Consider the following 18,995-nt stretch of genomic DNA (forward strand, 5'->3'; position numbering starts at 1 on the left):
GCATATAAATCAACACTAAAGAAATTGTTGTAATAGCTGTTTGAAATAACAATATTTTGTTAAACAAATATGATGATAGCATTTGTTCAGTTACTCTGCACCAGCTAACACACAAACATTTGTGTTTCCTTCTCTATAACAACCAGACAAGTCACGTTACCTCTGTGATTTGTGTGCTCAAAATTATACTTTCATAAATGTATCACCAAATGAACAGAAGAAAACATTACTGTATTAATATTACATGTATCTAACCTAAGCTGTATTGACAAAAGTGCATTCTACATCAGCACAAACAAATCACTCAGACGTCTGTTTAATGTTATAATTTGCTAATCTGCAATACCTCTTATATTTTTCTGTCAGACATTGAATAATCGTCTTTATGTAAATTAACGTTTGAAACGTAACGTCATGTGCTTACAGAAGTTCCTACACGATCATTTACAGCAAGATAAAATAAATATACTGTAAAGCATCTTTACACTTTCAGTAATTCTATAGTTCACTGTACAGTAGCTTAACTATTGCTATTTTACTGTAACTTAACTCAAGGAACCGTCTTTCTGGATTTAATAACTTGTAAGATGTCTGCATCCATCCAGTTTTTCCACAATGTGACGAAGCATCATCATCTTGCCGTATGCTTTTTAGTGGCCTCCTATGATAGATGTACCCATCTGATGAACACTTCAGAATGTGGACAGAAGCAGTAGGAGATTTCTCGCTTTCTCTTTCACGAGTAAAAACTTCTTTCTCATACGGATACGACTTGGAATAGTGCACGCGAATCTGAACGCCTTGAAAAAGTCATAGCGCTACCGGTAGTTGTCAATAATGAACTCTTCCGCCTTAAAGCTCCGCCTATGCTGGTTGATTGAAACCTCATTTGCATTTGATTTATCATTTGCGATGTCAGTTTGAGGATTTGATTCACCATTTGCGATGTCAGTTTGAGCATTTGATTCACCATTTGCGGAGTCGTTTAAGGATTTGATTCACCATTTGCAGAGTTGTTTGAGCATTTGATTCATCATTTGCGATGTCTGTTTAAGGATTTGATTTATAGTTTGAGCATTTGATTCACCATTTGCGATGTCAGTTTGAGGATTTGATTTATCATTTGCAATGTCAGTTTGAGCATTTGATTTATAGTTTGAGCATTTGATTTATCATTTGATCTTTTAAGCATTTGAATTTTCATTTTAATTTTGTTAGGAAAAAACTTCCATACTTTTCTAAAATCATGCCTTACTCCGATCATGGCCCACCCTCCTAACCAGCAGGTGGCGCCAATACACCTAGAAGTTGTATGCCAACCCCCAATAAAACTCAAGAGAAGAAGAAAAAGAACCGGAGCTGTCTTCAGGGCAAAGCAGAGCCGCCCACTAAATTATCAAAAAACAGCCATGAGCATTGCGTGAGTTCTCTAAAAGCTTGTTTTTATTTTGATTAACGCACGATTAAATGCAATGAACACATTATATTTAAATGCCAGTCAGCACGCTTCTGTCTGATACAAGGTTACAAAGTGTTTTCGCTTACAGAAACAGCCTTAGTTCATTGTGGTAGGGCGTATGTAACAGTATAAAGCAATACAGGTTAATGCACGCAGAATACAGATTGTTATGCATATACAGTAATGCGTTTTGGCAATAAAAATGTAAACGAGATTTTGTCAGTAAGGAAAAAAAATCAGAAATCAGACCTCTGCAATACTTTGAACTTAACAGGAAAATAACGTATTTCAGCACACACCTATGTGCATATGTAAAGGTCAACACATTTATACACATAATAGGTTAAATAACTTATTTCTAATAACTGATTTATTTTGTCTTTGCCATGATGACAGTAAATAATATTTTACTAGATATTTTTCAAGACACTTCTATACAGTTTAAAGTGACATTTACTGGCTTTACTAGGTTAATTAGGTTAACAAGGCAGGTTAGAGTAATTAGGCAAGTTATTGTATAGCGATGGTTTGTTTTGTTGACTATCGGGGAAAAACAGCTTAAAGGAGCTAATAATTTTGACCTTAAAATAGACTTAAAAAAATTAAAAGCTGCTTTTATTCTAGCCGAAATAAAACAAACAAATTTTACACAGCACCTTATAACTTGTAAATTTATTACAAATCTGTACATACAATTCAACATCCAGAGCTTTTTGTCTAATTGCATCTCTGTTTAATGTTTGTTGTATTTTTTCATATTTATTTTCGTGTTGTCACTTGTCACTTTATGTACACTGGAAGCTTCCAATGGGCAAACAAATTTCTTGTTTGTGTATAAGCAGACTTGGCAATAAAACCGATTCTGATTCAATATTTACTTTTTAATTTTTTACTGTAATTCAGGAATACTTTTAGGAAAAGGGCAGCACGGTGGCTTGGTGGTTAGCACAGTTGCCTCACAGCAAGAAAGTCGAGTTTGGAGTTTGTATGTTCGCATGGGCTTCCTCTGGGCGCTTAGGTTTTCCCCACAGTCCAAACATGTGGGTATAGGTGTATTGGTTAAACTGAATTGGCCGTAGTGGATGTATGTAGATGAATGTGAGAGTGTATGAGTGTTTCCCAGTACTGGGTTGCAGCTGGAAGAGCATCCACTTCATAAAACATATGCTGGATAATCTGGCGTATCATTGGTTATTTCATGTATTGACCCCTGATCCCTGATAAATAAAGGGACAAAGCTGAAGGAAAATTAATGAATGTTCAGGAAAAGATGTTTCTTTTACCAGCTCTGTGTTGGATATATCTTCATTTCCAGTTTTACTCTGTTTTATGTATTGATGTCTAGGTGGTCACACTCTCGGAGGGGCCGAGGACCCCGGCAGAAGGAACAGACTGGAGTGATCCAGGATCAGAAAGCTGAAGCCTCAGTGCCTCATGGCTCCTGCATGACGATGTGCCCTGCCTACGAGCTACGGCAGAGGGAAGCTCAAAGCCGGCTGCACAGGTTTGAGATGCTGCCCGGCACCGAGCAGGACCGTCTGCCACGTGCTGACATCTCACGTGCTGTAAAAGAGTATTCACGGCCCGCTGCCGGGAAAGATTCCACCAGAGCTAGTGACCTCCGACCACCGTCTGTTCTTTTAAAGACCGTCTCTTATCTGGTTGATGAGGTCGCAACGTCTTCTACATTTCAGCCATGGACGGAGGTATGGAGATGGTAGTCTGTGTTATATAAATCTGTTAGGGCTGAGCGATAAGACTGAAATCTCATACATTTTCTAACTACTGTGAGTAGATTGTCCTTTACCGTTTTAGAAACGGTCACTCCAGGTTATCCCACAGATTTTTAACAGGGTTCATACAGTCATGAAAAACCTGGAAAAATCATGGAATTTTGACATTGCATTTTTTAGGCCTGGAAAAGTTTTGGAAAAACAGAAAAACCCACAAAGTTTTGGAAAAGTCATGGAAATTTGTTTAACAAATATCTGTATACCTGAATTAGGGCTGCGTGACATTGAAAAATTGGACATTACGATATTCTGTATTTCTGTATTTATATATATATATATATATATATATATATATATATATATATATATATATATATATATATATACAGATTGCGACGTGAACACAATTTCACCAGATGACTTAACTGGTTTCTTTAGATTGATTGGGGGGGGATTTTGTAGACGAGTGAATCTCGAATAACAAATAAAAAGTAACTTACAAGATAAATAAAATATAGTAAAGATCAAAGTGAATAATGGTTATCAGGTATTTACTTTTCAGGTACAGATATTGAATAATCAACTCTGCATAGTTTTCAATGTATATTATTTATTTTATTTAAATTTAATTCTTTTAATTTACTTGTGACCAGATGTTTTAAACTCTGAAATATTGAAATGTTCACACAGTCACAGACCTTAAAGGGACAGTTTACTCAAATGAACCCTGTTTTAATACATGGAGAAAATTCTCCCACATGCTCTATTTGTAAAAGCACTAAAACTAGGAATGTTTGATTACAAATGTAGAAATATAAAATAAATATGAATAAAATACTAAACGGCGACGCAGTGGCACAGTGGGTAGTACTGTCGCCTCACAGCAAGAAGGTCGCTGGTTAGAGCCTCGGCTGGGTCAATTGGCGTTTCTGTGTGGAGTTTGCATGTTCTCCATGCGTTCGTGTCGGTTTCTTCCAGGTGCTCCGGTTTCCCCCACAGTCCAAAGACGTGGTACAGGTGAATTGGTTAGGCTAAATTGTCTGTACTGTGTGAGTGTGAGTGTGTATGGATGTTTCCCAGAGATGGGTTGCAACTGGAAGGGCATCCGCTGCGTAGAACATATGCTGGTTAAGTTGGCGGTTCCTTCTGCTGTGGCAACCCCGGATTAACAAAGTGACTAAGCTGAAAAGTAAATTAATGAAATACAAAACATTTTTCAAAACTAATGATTATACGTGCAAAACAAAAGTAAACCTTGTACTTTCAAGATGCTGTTATTTATGTTTTTGTTTGCATCTCTGTAGTGGTATGTAATATTGTGTTCATATAAATGATAAAAAAAAAAGTGTTCATGTAAACAATGTGACACCACAAAATAAGTGGCGCACAATTTAAAAGAATAGACTTTTTATTGTTCATACGATATACTGTGCTCAGCATTTGTAAGTACACCCCTCACAAATTTCTTTTAAATTCATATTTTTAATAGAAAGCTATACAATATGCTATTTGTACATATACATTAGATTAGTCAGTACTGAAGCCAAATCTGGAGCTTATCTGAGTTGTGTCACAGATGTTTTCACACTGCATGACTATCTGGTTTAGCATTCCGTCAGTGCAGTTTTTACACTGTCTGATGGATTGGCGACAGGGGGCTTCACACTCCATGACTTTAAATTAGGAAGAATCGCAGACAACTTTGTCCAAACAACGTTTCACAACCAATCAAACACGAGAAGTGACATGGAAACAATGCAATGTCACGAAATATATCTTTCGATATTAACTACATAATGGAAAAAGAAGGCTTTAGAAAATGTACTTTCTCTTTTAGCTTACCTGGGTTTTGAAGGGAATTAGCAATTTTTCCTCAACTTTTTTTTACTTTTTGACCTGGTTGTGGAATTGCTCAGATGACAAGTCAAACAGACACGGTGCTGGGTCCAACTTTACTTTAGTTTTTCCTCCACTTATTGAGTCCAAATATACTGCCAACCTCCATTTGGCCTGCAGATACCCAGACTAGTGAATGCTGCTCTATTATTGGCTGTAGGTAATCGCTAGTGTTATTTTCAGTCAAAACTCATTTCACACAGCATGATTTGAGTTGCTAACAGGACTCATCGGATTCTCTACTATTGCGATTCTCTCAGATCGCGTCCTTAATAGTTTATACTATGTGATTTTCTCTCGCGTGAACGAGCACCGATTTGCCTTTGATTTCAGGAATTTGTTCGTGATTTCTCAAAACCTGTTGGGGAGTCCAAATCGAAGCTAAAATCATGCAGTCTGAACTCAGCATAACAAAATAACTCAGGATAATTGTCCCAAAACAAGTATACCCATCTTTATACATTATAGAAAAATTTTAAATACAAATTTAACAAAAAAGGAAAAAGCAAGAGAAGCAAAAAAAATAAAAAAAAATAAAACATTTGTTGAAATTTTGTAGGTTGTAATTTATTTTTTGCATTATTTTGCTTGAATTTAATTGTATTATCTTTCGATTTCTAATTATGTTTGGGGATAAAAATATAATTGTAATAAATATCTGTTTAATAATTCTGTTTTGTTTAAGTGCACCAAAATATGTTGCCTATATTCACTGAAAAGGGATAAAAATATTTGTTTTCAAAATGGGGTGTATTCATGAGCACTGTATACTGTATGCCATATTGCACAGCTTTAATTTTCAATTGAAATGCTGCAATAATTTTTTATTGTATATTTTTGTCAACATTTTTCCTACATGATGCTTTGTGTGAATTGTATGTAAAAACACCTTTTTTCCTAATGGTTCATTTTTCCAATATTAAAGGGAAACATCAAATATATGGATGAAAAACTTGCTTTCAGCAGAGCATGAATAATCCTATAACCTCAAATGTTTCAGCCAAGTGTGCCGCAAGCCTGCGTTTGAGTGAGGGTCTCGGCCGTTAGATCGCCCCCTGGGGGCTGGCTGCAGTACAAGTCATAAAGCCCGCCTCCTCCGTGTTAATGAAGGAGACTTGAGCCCAAATAAAAAAAAATTATTACACTTGCAATAAAATGTCCCGAAAGATGGTTCAGGTGGATTAAGGCACTGGTTATTGTGCTGAAATAGGTGCAGATCTTCATTTTTGTAAACAGTTTGTTTTTAGCAGTTATTTAATGCTGGGCGTGTCATCGTGATTGACAGCAGTGATTGACAGTTTCTCAAAGCGCGGCGTCTGAGCCTTCGGCAGGAGACTGAAGTAGACTGAAGTGTTATTATTAGATTTCTGTGTTATTTTACCATGACAAAATGAGTTCAGCAGTAAACTATAGTTTCTGACATACATGATCCTGGTGGAACACTGTTTATTCGCTAAGTTCAGGGCTTTTTTCGGGCTTTATTAGTTTGCTGATACACGCCTAGCCACCCAGATAGCAAAACACAGTTCCGGCTAGATTCTCGCCTGCCGGAGACTTATCTCTTAGAACTCAGACTGACTACCTCTGCTGGACCTACTCCGGATGCCTGGACTCACTACCCAATTCCAGCCCGAGTCAATCGAGCCAGATGCGGCGGCCGAGCGAGCCGGCGCTGCCGCATGCGAGCCGGAATCAGCCCGCGACGCCGCGAGTAGGTTATGCGCTGCGGCCTGGAGCTGGCGCGATTGAATATATAAAACCCTCATATTTGTTAACGTTTTTACATCCATTTGTGTTGATATGACAGCAAACGCATGCTGAGAAGTTCGGGGGGCGTGGTTGATTTTACATAAAGCGTTTGGTTGGAAGCTCGACTCCGCTCATTTTCGCGGCTCCTCCTCTGGCTCCATCAGACAATCCTTCTGCGCATGTCAAGGCTCCAATTTCAGCAGTCTTTTGCGACAGTTTGTGCCCGTCAAGCAGGCGTTTTGCCCTCAAGGCGTTCAATGGGAAAAAGGGCTGTCGCGTCGTCCATATTTTTTACAGTCATTGGTTTCAGCTGCATTATTACTGACATATATTAAATATCACTGCACTGTAGAGAAGATAGGGTGACGCTGTGGCGCAGTAGGTAGTGCTGTTGCCTTACAGCAAGAAGGTCACTGGTTCGAGCCTCGGCTGGGTCAGTTAGCGTTTCTGTGTGGAGTTTGAATGTTCTCCCTGCGTTAGCATGGGTTTTCCTCCGGGTGCTTCGGTTTCCCCCACAGTCCAGACATGCGGTACAGGATAATTGGGTAGGCTAAATTGTCCAGAGTGTGAATGAGTGTGTGTGGATGTTTCCCAGAGATGGGTTGCGGTTGGAAGGGCATCCACTGTGTAAAAACGTGTTGGATAAGTCGGCGGTTCATTCCGCTGTAGCAAACCCTGGATTAATAAAGGGACTAAGCCGAAAATGAACGAGTGAATATTCCTCCATTAAATGTTATAACCAATAAATAACAAGCCAAATATAACCAGATGCATCAAAATAATTTAACCACTAGCTAACAATGTTTATATATTATTCTATATACTATACTACTCCTGTCTTATCTGCCTCAGAGCTAATTTAGTTGGGCTGTCTCCATCACTGCTCTTATCAGATGTCCAATCTGAATTATTTTCATGGTCATCCCCAAAAACCCATCTCATTCTAACTTTCATCTGCAGGAAGAGCCAGTTCTGTCCTTTTCTTCTTTCACTTACTATAGAACATGGTGGTGCTCGCTAATACACTGTTCCCTGTGTTAATATCCCATCAAAAAGTATTGTCATTAAAATTAGATTTTATCCATAATGCAAATGCCATTACCATATGACTAATTAACATTATATCACTAGCATTCATGTTGTTATTGTTACAACTTAAAAGATCACAGCTGATCTTCTAGCTCGCTAACCTAATGCAATATTGCACATTCTACTATTGCAGTGTTGCCATTTAGTTGGATGTTTAATTGATTTAAAAAAAAAAACTAATCTGATAAAAAGAGTTGTGAATATGTCATCATCATAACTTACTGGAGGTGATGTTTCCGAAATGTTTTTTTTTTTTTTTTGTGGATCTGACATAATGTGATGCTTTGTTTTTTAGTGATGTTTACATTTGCATTCAGCAACTACTTACAATAAACGACTGTCAGAAATCGCGCCACAGGAAAAACACTGTATGTCATGTGATTTCCAAAGCACATCATTGGCTACACTAAGGAAATGAACATAAATAGCATGTTGCCTTATGGCACCACAATTTTGTAAAGGGTTAATATTTATGTCCAAAATAGAAATATCCTAGTACTTGTTACAATGTTTGTAACACAGAAAAAAGAGACTTTTTTCAGTATTTTGATGTATTTCATACTGACATGGAATATTGAGTAGACTCAGGACTTTCTTTTGTGTGCCTTTTTTCCTAATAGCAAACTAATGGTAAGAGGGGTATGGCTAATAATATTGTGTCTGAAGGCATCAAACTGACATCATTAAAGAAGCACTGCTATGCCAAAATCAGAAGAAAATGCTCAGATTTTAATTAAAGATTACCAAAAATGTTTATTTTTCAGTGGATTAACTTGCATAGATGAATTTTGCACCTACAGAATATCAATGTGTGCTAGCGAAATTAGCATAGAAATTTTTGATTGCTCACAGACTTGCCTTGTTTCTCTCCTCATCAACAGGTGTATAGTTTTGTGTTTGACCGCCTACGTAGTGTCCGACAGGATATGATCATCCAGCGTGTGTCTGGGCCTGACTGTGTGGCGGTGCTGGAGAAAAGTGTGCGTTTCCTCCTCTACTCCTCCTACAGGCTCTGTGGGCAACCACTTCAGCTTTATGACCCACGCATCAATGACACTCACCTGCAGGAGAGCCTGAGCTGGCTGCTGGAGAGCTACAGTGAGGGAAAACACCAGCATCAAGAGGAGTTTCAGGCCCTCGCTCTACTTTACAACCTGGGTAAGTGCTTACACCTGCTATTGAACCCGTAGTTCACCACAAAATGAACAGGAATTTAACTGACCCTAACACATATTGCATTTTCTTTTCCTCTGATGAACAGAGAAGGTATTTTGAAAAACAGCTTGATGCCAGTAACCATTGAATTCCATTGTATTATTTTTCCTACTATGGAAGTCTACGGTTGCCGGGAAGTGCAAAACAACATTACAAAGTGTGAAACACTTTTACAAAGCTCAAGACAAATTTACATTTTGGAAAATATTTTTACCTATCATAAGACACAAGTACATAGGAAAACGGATTTTACCTAGGACGAAACAAATTTACATTTTTGAAAAGCAATTAAAAAGATGCATAACACCTACCAGTCCTGAAACAAATTTACAATGACAGATTCTTTACGGAAATGTCTTGAGTCAGGTTTGATCATATCTTCTTTGTTGTTCACGTCAGCTGTTCCCTCTTACAATTAGCGCTGGCGTGCTTGCATTACTCACCTGTTGCTATTATGTTCCAATCCATCTCTCTACTTATACCAGCCCTGTCTTATTAGTGGACACTTTGCTACTCCTTTCTACATTTTTGTCTAGTCCAGTCTTATTATTTATTATTTAACCTTTTGCTTACCTGTACTGCTCAGTCACCTCGCTGTGGGATCCGCTTCCTCATCTGCCGTTACCTGCTCCAGCATCCGGTCCTCAGCCCTTTGTTAATCATTATACTGAATAAACTCTTTGTTTGAACTGCGACCTCTCTGTGTACCACACACCAGAAGTGATGCGGAATGTACCACACACCGGAAAATATCAGCTTGTGTGTGACTTTGTAGACACAGGTTACAAGTCCAAAGGCACAGGTTAGCATGAGTCTACAACTATGAAAATCATGTTTTGTTTTGTCATTTCTCACGAGTCCACAACCAAAGCATAACATATGTTGACTGATAAAGGGATCAAATCTGGCCTCAACGTATAGTCCCGAATAGCTCTATTAGATTGATTGATACTCGTGCTGAACTTTTTAAAGGGCCATGAAACCCCCTCGTTTCAGCAGGGTGTTTTCAGACCTCTACTTTGGAAAAAGTCAGAAAAGTGGGCGTGCCCAGCTCTGTTTAGGGGGGAGTGTCGGAGGAACTAAAGTGGGAGGGTGTAGGAGTGTCTATTTGGGCACGCGCCAGTTTCAGTCAAAATACACACAAGAGGAAGTGATAGTGTTTAACCTACATGGACATCTGTAGTCAAATTATTTGCCAAATTATTAAATGTTGGACTTTAACTGCAGTTTGGCTCTTTCATTCAGGGAATTCATTCATGCCCCTCGCAACAAACGATATATTTGATTCGAGGAACTGCTCTAAGCGTGTATTTTTCATGCAATGTTTGATACTGCACGGCGAATGAGAGAAAAAAAAACTCAGCATTTCCCGGAAACTTAGATGCACACGGCAGGTAGCGTCGGAAAGCAGCGCGTGTTATTCCGGTCACAAAATGCGGTGCTAACATTTCTGCACTCAGTGCAATAGTTAACTTAATTCGATACGAACAAACTGAATAAACAAAGAGCACTGGTCGCTCACTTACCAAATTTGTAGAGACAGGACAATCCCTAGCAACTAGAGCCACGTCTTTATGGAGAGAATACTACAAGCGAATCCAGATCTCAGCGTTTGCAGATGAGAACAGCTCTTAGGTAAACAATAATCCCCCTTAGACGCGTAAATTATTGTTGTCGAGCATCACGTACACTGTTAATCCACACGTGATCCAGATAAGCTCTCACAGAGAGAAAATGAAAACGAAACTTAACAAAACTTTGTTTGTTTGTTTGTCTTTGTGGTGTAAACACGGTGACACTAATGATTATTAATGAAGTTGCACAGTAGAGCGCGCTGATTGGTTTGAACCAAGCCTTACTCATGCATTAATGTATCACACTGTAAGACGTAATAAGACTCACTCAGGCACAGACGCCCAGTCTGCACGCTGGAATACATGCTATTATGTCATGACTGTGACGCAGCTTCAAAAATTCGTTTCAAACAGGAAGTACAAATTTGCTTGAAATAACGCAAAAACAACCAATTTACACTTTTTAGTGAAATATAGGTGCCCTAATAGTGTTTTTAGCAGTGTGGGACACATATACGACTGTCAACAGCTCAAAAAATGTGTTTTGGTGTTTCGTGACCCTTTAACTTGGGTTCTAATCCCATTGATGACATGTAAATTATAATTATTTCTTTACATTAGTTTTGGTTATATACTGTTCTGCCACACAAATATTATCAATGATGTTTACATTTACACTGACACCAAGTAATAAGAATATTTATTTGGTATGGGCATGTTTTGTTGCTGTGAAAAAGTGACGAATCTGCAAACTTCTGGAACATCTGGAAAGGGACACCAGTTAACACAGCCGCAACACCGGCTTTGTTCAGTTTACTTTTAAGAGTCCTCAAGCAGATGTTTACATAATGTAGATTTGGCATTATGTCCACAATTACAGTGTTTGAGTGGCCCTCATTAAAATATTAAACTCATTGATGCAGTATGTCTGGTGTTTTCGTCCTTTAGAAACATCAAACACGTTTTTAGCGTTTAGCTCCTTATGTTAAACATTCCTCGACCATCAATTTGTTCATGTTCAGTTACTATAAACTTTATTTACGCCATGTACTCCACAACACGAATTTACCGCGCTCACCGACAGCAACACTTTTCATCGCAGTCACTTATTATGTGTGGTACATTCCCTTTCCATAAAGAATCTGCGGTAAATTTGTTTCGGGACTCCTAAAAGTATTTTGCGTATTGTTAATTGTTTTTCTAATATGTATATTTGTTTCGTCCTTGGTAAAAGGATTTTTCCTATCAATGTAATTGTGTCTTATGATAGGTAAAAATGTTTTCCAAAATGTAAATTTGTCATTAGCTTTGTATAAGTGTTTACCACTGTGTAATGTTGTTCTGCACTTCCCATCTTTTCACCATTTCAAGATGCCTTTTTTGTTGTGCATTCAATAGAAAAAATAAACTCGTGAAGTACTGGAACCACATAAAGGAGAATAAGTGGTGTGTAAATTCCATTTTTGGGTGAATTATCCCTTTAAGATGCAACCTCTAATTTAAGGGATAGTTCACTCTAAAATGAAAATTTAGTCACCTATTTACTTATGTTGTCAAAACCTTTATGAATTTCTTTCTTTTTTGAACTCAAAGATGTTTTGAAAAAAGCTGAAAACTGGTAACCATTGACTTTCATAGTATGAAAAACAAATACTATGGAAGTAAATGTTTAGCAGCTTTCATATTTTGTATTGATGGTGAAATTAAGCTTTCTCAACCAGTGAACCCTCAATTGTATCGGAACAAGGGTCATTACTTTCCAAAGCTTTCCAAATCGGAGCTTGATGAGGACCTCTGCTGGTTAAAGTGTGGGAAAGCACTGTGTTGCAAAAATGTCAAGCGTTCACAACCGACCAATTTATTCAAGACCAATCAGGGCTCGAAATTGCGACCATTTTGGTCACATATGAGCCCGAAATTTTATCTATGCGACCTTAAAATATATTTGGGAGCATTTCTGCGAGTGCTTAAAATTGTTGTGTGTGACCAGTTTTTACTGCAAAATGTTCAGCACATGCGTGGGTTTGGGAGACATTTACGCAGAATGCATCTCTAAGCTCTTTGTCTGCACTTGGAACGGGAAACGCAGCGCTCAGGAATGGTTTAAAACAGTTGTCATGTCAACTTGCAAATCCAAGTCCGTAATGCTTGCCCCTGCTTCGCGCTCTTCTTATTGGCCCACTGCTCTAGCACTGAACGCGAATGATTGGTTAATATCAGCTGTCAATCACTCAGTCAGCGCCTTCTGGCTTCGGATGACAGAGAGCTACTACCGCGGAAAACTAAAGTGCTAAAGATGAGATTGAAGATAACGTGGACAGATTTAGTTTTAGAAACCATCTAGTTACAAATAATGACACATCTTACTAGTGATCATGTGCTGAATGTTAATCCACCTCTACACTTTTCCAAGAGTAGAAGACTTCTGTTGGCTTCAAGTCCGCTATAAAAAGTCTGTGGGATGGAGTTTTCAGGTAACTGTTTGCCACATCTAGCACAAGAGCTTCTGTTTAATCCTTCATATAATTGCCAGATGCTGTCCGCTGTGCAAGGGTCAGCTATATGTCAAATTTAACATCACGTACACCATCGCAAACGGGCTTACACTGAGTAAATTAATATCGCTACTCATGAAAAGACTGGTATGGCTATTAACATGTATGCATGTAATAAGATACAGTATGTGTCAAAAGCATCAGTGCAATATCAGACAGCACTTGTGAGAACAGCACAGTTATATCACTAACAGATTCATTCAAGCAGTGCGTGCAGGGCCGGTGAGTGCTCCGTGGATGCTTTGGTCACTCAGTTCTGTTATAAAAATCTATTTTCTTGTGATCATGGGATTTCGTTGAGACATATTTTCCTCACGCACACATATTTCTATTATTTATTTTTGCTTGTTAGTTTGATTAGTGTTGATTTCAAATACAATAAATCTGTTTGTATAAAACTTGTAGTAACGGTGCTCATAATTGGTGGGTGCGACTAAATTTTGGCTGATGCGCCTAAATTTTTAAAGTTAGGAGCACCGGTGCTACCAAGCAAAAAGGTTAATTTCGAGCCCTGCCAATTCATTCACAGACCAATTTATCGGCGATAAAATGCTCTAAGGAGGAAGCTATTGGATTGAGGCTTTTGTGCTGCACTCCCCAGCTGGCTTCCATTACACACTATGCTACAATATGCAGAGACCTTCTTTAAAAATAGTTGTAAATAATATGCTAATACACTTTAGTATATTTCAAAAGCTTTTTACTGTAAGTTACTATTGTATTTCAGTTGATTTACCTGTGCGTGGGACTGGTACAGTGCTTTGAAACAGTAGAAATGTATATAATCCATGCCTAATATCTTGCTATACGTTTTACTGACCCACAAGGGTTTTTAAACCTTTGAATCAAAATTCACAGCAGTCACATGGGTTAGAGCCCTGCATTTAAGCCCGAGTCTAACGGGGCCTGACTTTTTTATGCCCCTAGGGCCGGGTTTCGGGCCAATATTAACGTCATAGCTAGCAAGCGTATTGGGCTTCGGGCCTGCATTAGAAAAAACTTTGATTATGTGCGATCTTAAAGCGCCAGTGATGCCTTGTGCATAGAGATTTCCAGCCACATACAATAGAGAACATAAAGAGAAAAACTGTCTATGGCGAACTTAAAACTGAAAAACACTAGAGGAAAGACAAACTTCTGGTCAACTTCTTAAATAGTGACAACTTTAAATGATGAGTCAACTTGTTATGCACAATGTAAATCCAGGGGCATCTGCAGGATTTTATTCCAATTATGCACAAATTTAGCTCTACCCCACCTCATCATCCCTTATTCTTATTTCAATCTCAAGAAACACTGATGCTTGCTGTCAATGGCTTCAATATTTAGGGGCATTCGTTATGACATAATTTGTTTAATTTTTAATATTAATTTAGTTTCTTTCAAATCTAAATGTTATAAAAGCACAGCAGCACCAAAGAAATATCAGGCGCTCAAGGCGTGATCTTTAAAATTATGACATATTAAAACTTTGCAAATATATGACAGAAGATTGTGGTAGTGAAGCATTAACTAAATCCCTAATTTCCACTGACCGCAACAAATCATTCAGCCACAGTTGAGTAATGAATGGGCTCAAACTAAAATATAATTTGTATATTTGTCTTGGAAAAATATCTTTTTACAAACCGAATTTTGTATAGTTTTGTCTCTTAGTATATATAAATGTATATATATATATATATATATATATATGTATATATATATATATAAATATATATATATATATGTATATATATATGTATATGTATGTATATATATATATATATATATATATATATATATATATATGTATATATATATATATGTGTGTGTATATATATATATATATATATATATATATATATATATATATATATATATATATATATATATATACACCAAAACACCAACTGGATTATCAAATAAAATAATAATCTAGCCTAAATAAAATTAAAATTGTTTAAAACACCTTGAATGATAGCGATTCTATGCAAGGAGGTTATGCAGCTGGCGGGTTTGAATTGTCAGATGAAAGAGACACGGGCTGGAGTGCTGAAGTTCCCCCGGCTCAGGTGCTGATGAGATCAGTATGAGATCCCATGCAAGGGATCAGTATTTGTCTCATTAGTTTTAGGGCTTTTGGCAAATGTCTCAATGAAGCTTAACTGTTTTAAAGAGCGTTTACTCATTTTAAACCTTGTTTAAACAATAGCTATCTGAATTGTATTTTTTAGTGTGTGGAAAAACTGCCAGCAAAACTAAAGCCAATAGATTTACCCATCTCCCACTATGCAAGTACATATTTAAAACACACAAATGCACACCTTTATTTATTCTCATTATTTTTTGCTTTGTCAATATATTGTAGTGTATACTGTTTAATAATCATTTTCAATTATGTAATAAATAAATAAAAAAGCTGCATTAATTTGTGCCCTCTCATGGTAGACACACGCAGTGCATATAGTCATACAGCATGGCTGCAGGTACCACTGGGTTAAATTGAGTAAACTTACTGTGGACAACATACCGCTTGAATATCGATGTCACTTAAACTAAATCTTACATTTTAAAAAAACAAACAAACAAAAAAAAAACTCCAAACGTTTCTCTAAATTATTTTAATAAATTAAATTAAAAAACATCCACTTTATATTAAATACAAGTCTGGTCTATTTTAATGGCTGTAACAGTATAAAGCCTGGTTTGTACTTCTGCGTCAAGTGACCGGCATAACCCACAGCGCATGCATTTATTTATACTTCTGCGTGCTGTCACTGTTGGTCTGCATTAACACTTCTGAAACGCTAGTTGGCAGTGAGGGGTTAATGTTCCTCTGTGTCGAGTTTCTTCGCGGCTGTTTTTTTTTTTTTAACGCTTCCTGAATTTACAAGTGGATCAAACTTGCTCATTTTGAGGCTGAAACAGGACGGACGTGCAACAACTTTAATCGTAAGGTAAACACAAAACAAAACTTTCCATTCTGAGCTCCTTCACGGGACTCCACACTTGTAAACAATCGCTTCACAGGGCTTGCGCATCTCTCGGCCCCGCCCTGAGTCGTCAGCGATATCAAGCCGACCAATCACAAAGCTTGCGATACGCGTCTTTGTGACATGTAGTTACATTTTTTGAGAGATGCATGTCAGCAACGCCGACGGCCATGGCGTAGGGCTATGCGTCAACGCGTAGACTGCGCCGTAGAATACGCGTACGCTAGACGCAGAAGTATAAATCAGCCTTAAGCTCTTTGGCAGGAAAAAAAAGGGGCTTTAGGTCGCACTCGGGCCAAAAATTTTGATGAGCTGGCGAACAAGGGCCAGGCTATAGCCTGTGCATCTCGGGGCAGGACCTGGCTAGGGCTTAGATTTAGGCCTATGCAGGGCTCTAAATTGGGTGCAGGCAAAATTTAAAGCTTCGGATGTTTAAACCTCAGTGTTTTTACCATTGTAACATATTTAAGAGGTAAACATTCCTTTTAACATTTTTTGAAAAGGGTCTGGGTTCAGTCTATAGGACAGTTACAATCACCCGGTGCCAGGAAGTCTGCTCTGAGCATCCCTGGGTGACAATTTAATTATTCCGAGACACTTGGCAGTCAGTCCTGACTCTCTGTCCGAGCTTCAAAGGAACATGGCAGATAAGATAAAAGAGAGAAAAAGCCCATTCTTTGCCTCAAACTTCTGCCCACACACACAGACATTCCTCAATATTAAACAAAGACATTTGGAACCCAAATTTCTTTCTTTTAAGTACACCTAACTTTTTTTATTTGTAAAGTCCCTCATATAACCTGTACGCCTTGTACTTTTTAGCCTTTAAAGCATAATAATGTAAGGATGTGTGAATCATGTTAATGTATTTCTTAAAACTGTCATGTTTAGTACCGTTATGTTCCTCCTGCCATTTTACAACACATGATGTGTAGCGTATGATAATAAGTTGTACGGCATGCATTCTTTAATGCCCTGAATTAAAAACCATCCGTAGGGTGCGGGAAGACCCTCAGTATGCATATGAGCAGCCCAGAGACAAAGGAAAGTTTCGCGCTCAAACTTTGCCCTGAAATTATTGGTCAGTCAATAGAAAATAGGTGTGACTTGGCCCTTTAGTTAAAACCTGTCTGCTCCCCGGAAAAGATGCAAAAACCCTCCGGCAAAACGCCTCCACAGAGAATCTCTGTCTGCCCTCATTTTCTTTATTTTCTGACATTTGAACTCAGCCTAGTAAGACCATCCAACTTAGACCACAGTTGAGCAGGACACACAAACTCCTACAGGATCTCTGACATCCCCGCACATCAACAAAATCTCACACGACACGAGAGAGTGAATGCAAGTATATTTCTCCATATGCGTTTTTAAGCTCTGCCCCTTTTTAAGTGCTTTATTATCAATTGGTGATTCTTGTCATGTGTGGTTGAACTGAGCGAAAATTGTTATTCTGTACCTAAGCTTTTCTGTTTCTTTCTGTTTGTTATATGTTATACATATCCATATATATATATATATATATATATATATATATATATATATATATATATATATTCAGCATACATTTGTTTGTTTTATGCTAGATTAGTCAATAAATCCCATTATAATCACGTTGGATTGTTTTTGCTTGCCTTACAGAAAAAATCCCTTAAATGATAGAGCCTTGAAATTTGCTACAAAGCTTTACTAAAATAAGTTTAACAAAAACTTCTAAATTATTAATCTACTTCACAAGTAGTTATATTTCCCTTTGGACGAGCAGGTGAAGTCATTGGCATATATTTATTTAGTCAAATGTAATAAAAGTTAATTCAGAATAATAATGATTTATAATAACTCGTTATTATTGATCAGTAATATTCATAAACTGAGCTAATTTTGCTACACCATGTTACAGCAATATTATACAAAAATACATTTATTCATTAATTCATTTCGGCTTAGTCCCTCTATTCATCAGTGGTCGCCACAGTGGAATGAATCGCCAACTTATCCAGCATATGTTTTACACAACTGATGCCCTTACAGCTGTAACCCAGTACTGGGAAACACCCATACACACATTCTGTCACACACACACTGCGGCCAATTTAGTTTATTCAATTCACCTATAGCTAGGCTTGGGCAGTAATAAAGTAATATTGTATACTGCGGGATCTAAAAATAGCAACAATGTCCGTTTCAATACCGTTATACTGTCATAAACAATACAGTTTAATATGAGACCTACAAATGCGTTTGTGGAGGAGAGAGAGACAGAGAGAGAGAGAGGGAGAGGTGAGGTGACCTGCAGTTTGGCAGTATTTCCGGTTTCGACCAAACGAGAAGGGAGACATGGTAAATACGAACTTAGAGGTCTGCATGAATTTCTGAATAAATCGCGGGTTATTTGAAAGGGAGCGGACGTGCAGTCTAACATCTTGAGCGAGCATTTATTATTTGATTGGGCTTAGTTTTGTGGATGAGCATGTCTGTGTCCTGATGCTGCCTGCTATTAGTCATATTCGTTGTGTTGGTTTGTGTTTGCAGCTTTAGGACCATCTGAATCAGTAGACTTTTTTCAACGTCCATTTCTTGGGTTTTGAGGGCTTTAAAATGATAAGAGTTGTGGTCACTCATTTTAATGTGTTTCCAAAATTTAACGGATCGTTTTTCAATGCGCATGAGTAGAGGATACTGGCCTCTGTACCCTGAGGATGCTCCTACAGAACTCTGCATGTAGGCTTTCAACTGGATTTTTATACCACTTA

The 18,995-nt window shown here is 37.7% G+C and overlaps 1 protein-coding gene across 1 annotated transcript in view; it reads left to right on the plus strand.

Moving 5' to 3' along the window:
- The first annotated feature begins 1,344 nt into the window (after nt 1-1,344).
- The window catches only part of sac3d1 (SAC3 domain containing 1), a 62,276-nt gene continuing 44,625 nt past the window's right edge, over nt 1,345-18,995 (plus strand). Inside the window, exons 1-3 of the mRNA NM_001386495.1 lie at nt 1,345-1,420; nt 2,805-3,165; nt 8,808-9,084. Of these exons, the coding sequence (NP_001373424.1) occupies nt 1,410-1,420; nt 2,805-3,165; nt 8,808-9,084 (649 nt within the window). The 5' untranslated portion in view covers nt 1,345-1,409. The remainder of the gene's footprint in view (nt 1,421-2,804; nt 3,166-8,807; nt 9,085-18,995) is intronic.

This window comes from Danio rerio, chromosome 23, assembly GCF_049306965.1.
Source record: "Danio rerio strain Tuebingen ecotype United States chromosome 23, GRCz12tu, whole genome shotgun sequence".
NCBI lineage: Eukaryota > Metazoa > Chordata > Actinopteri > Cypriniformes > Danionidae > Danio > Danio rerio.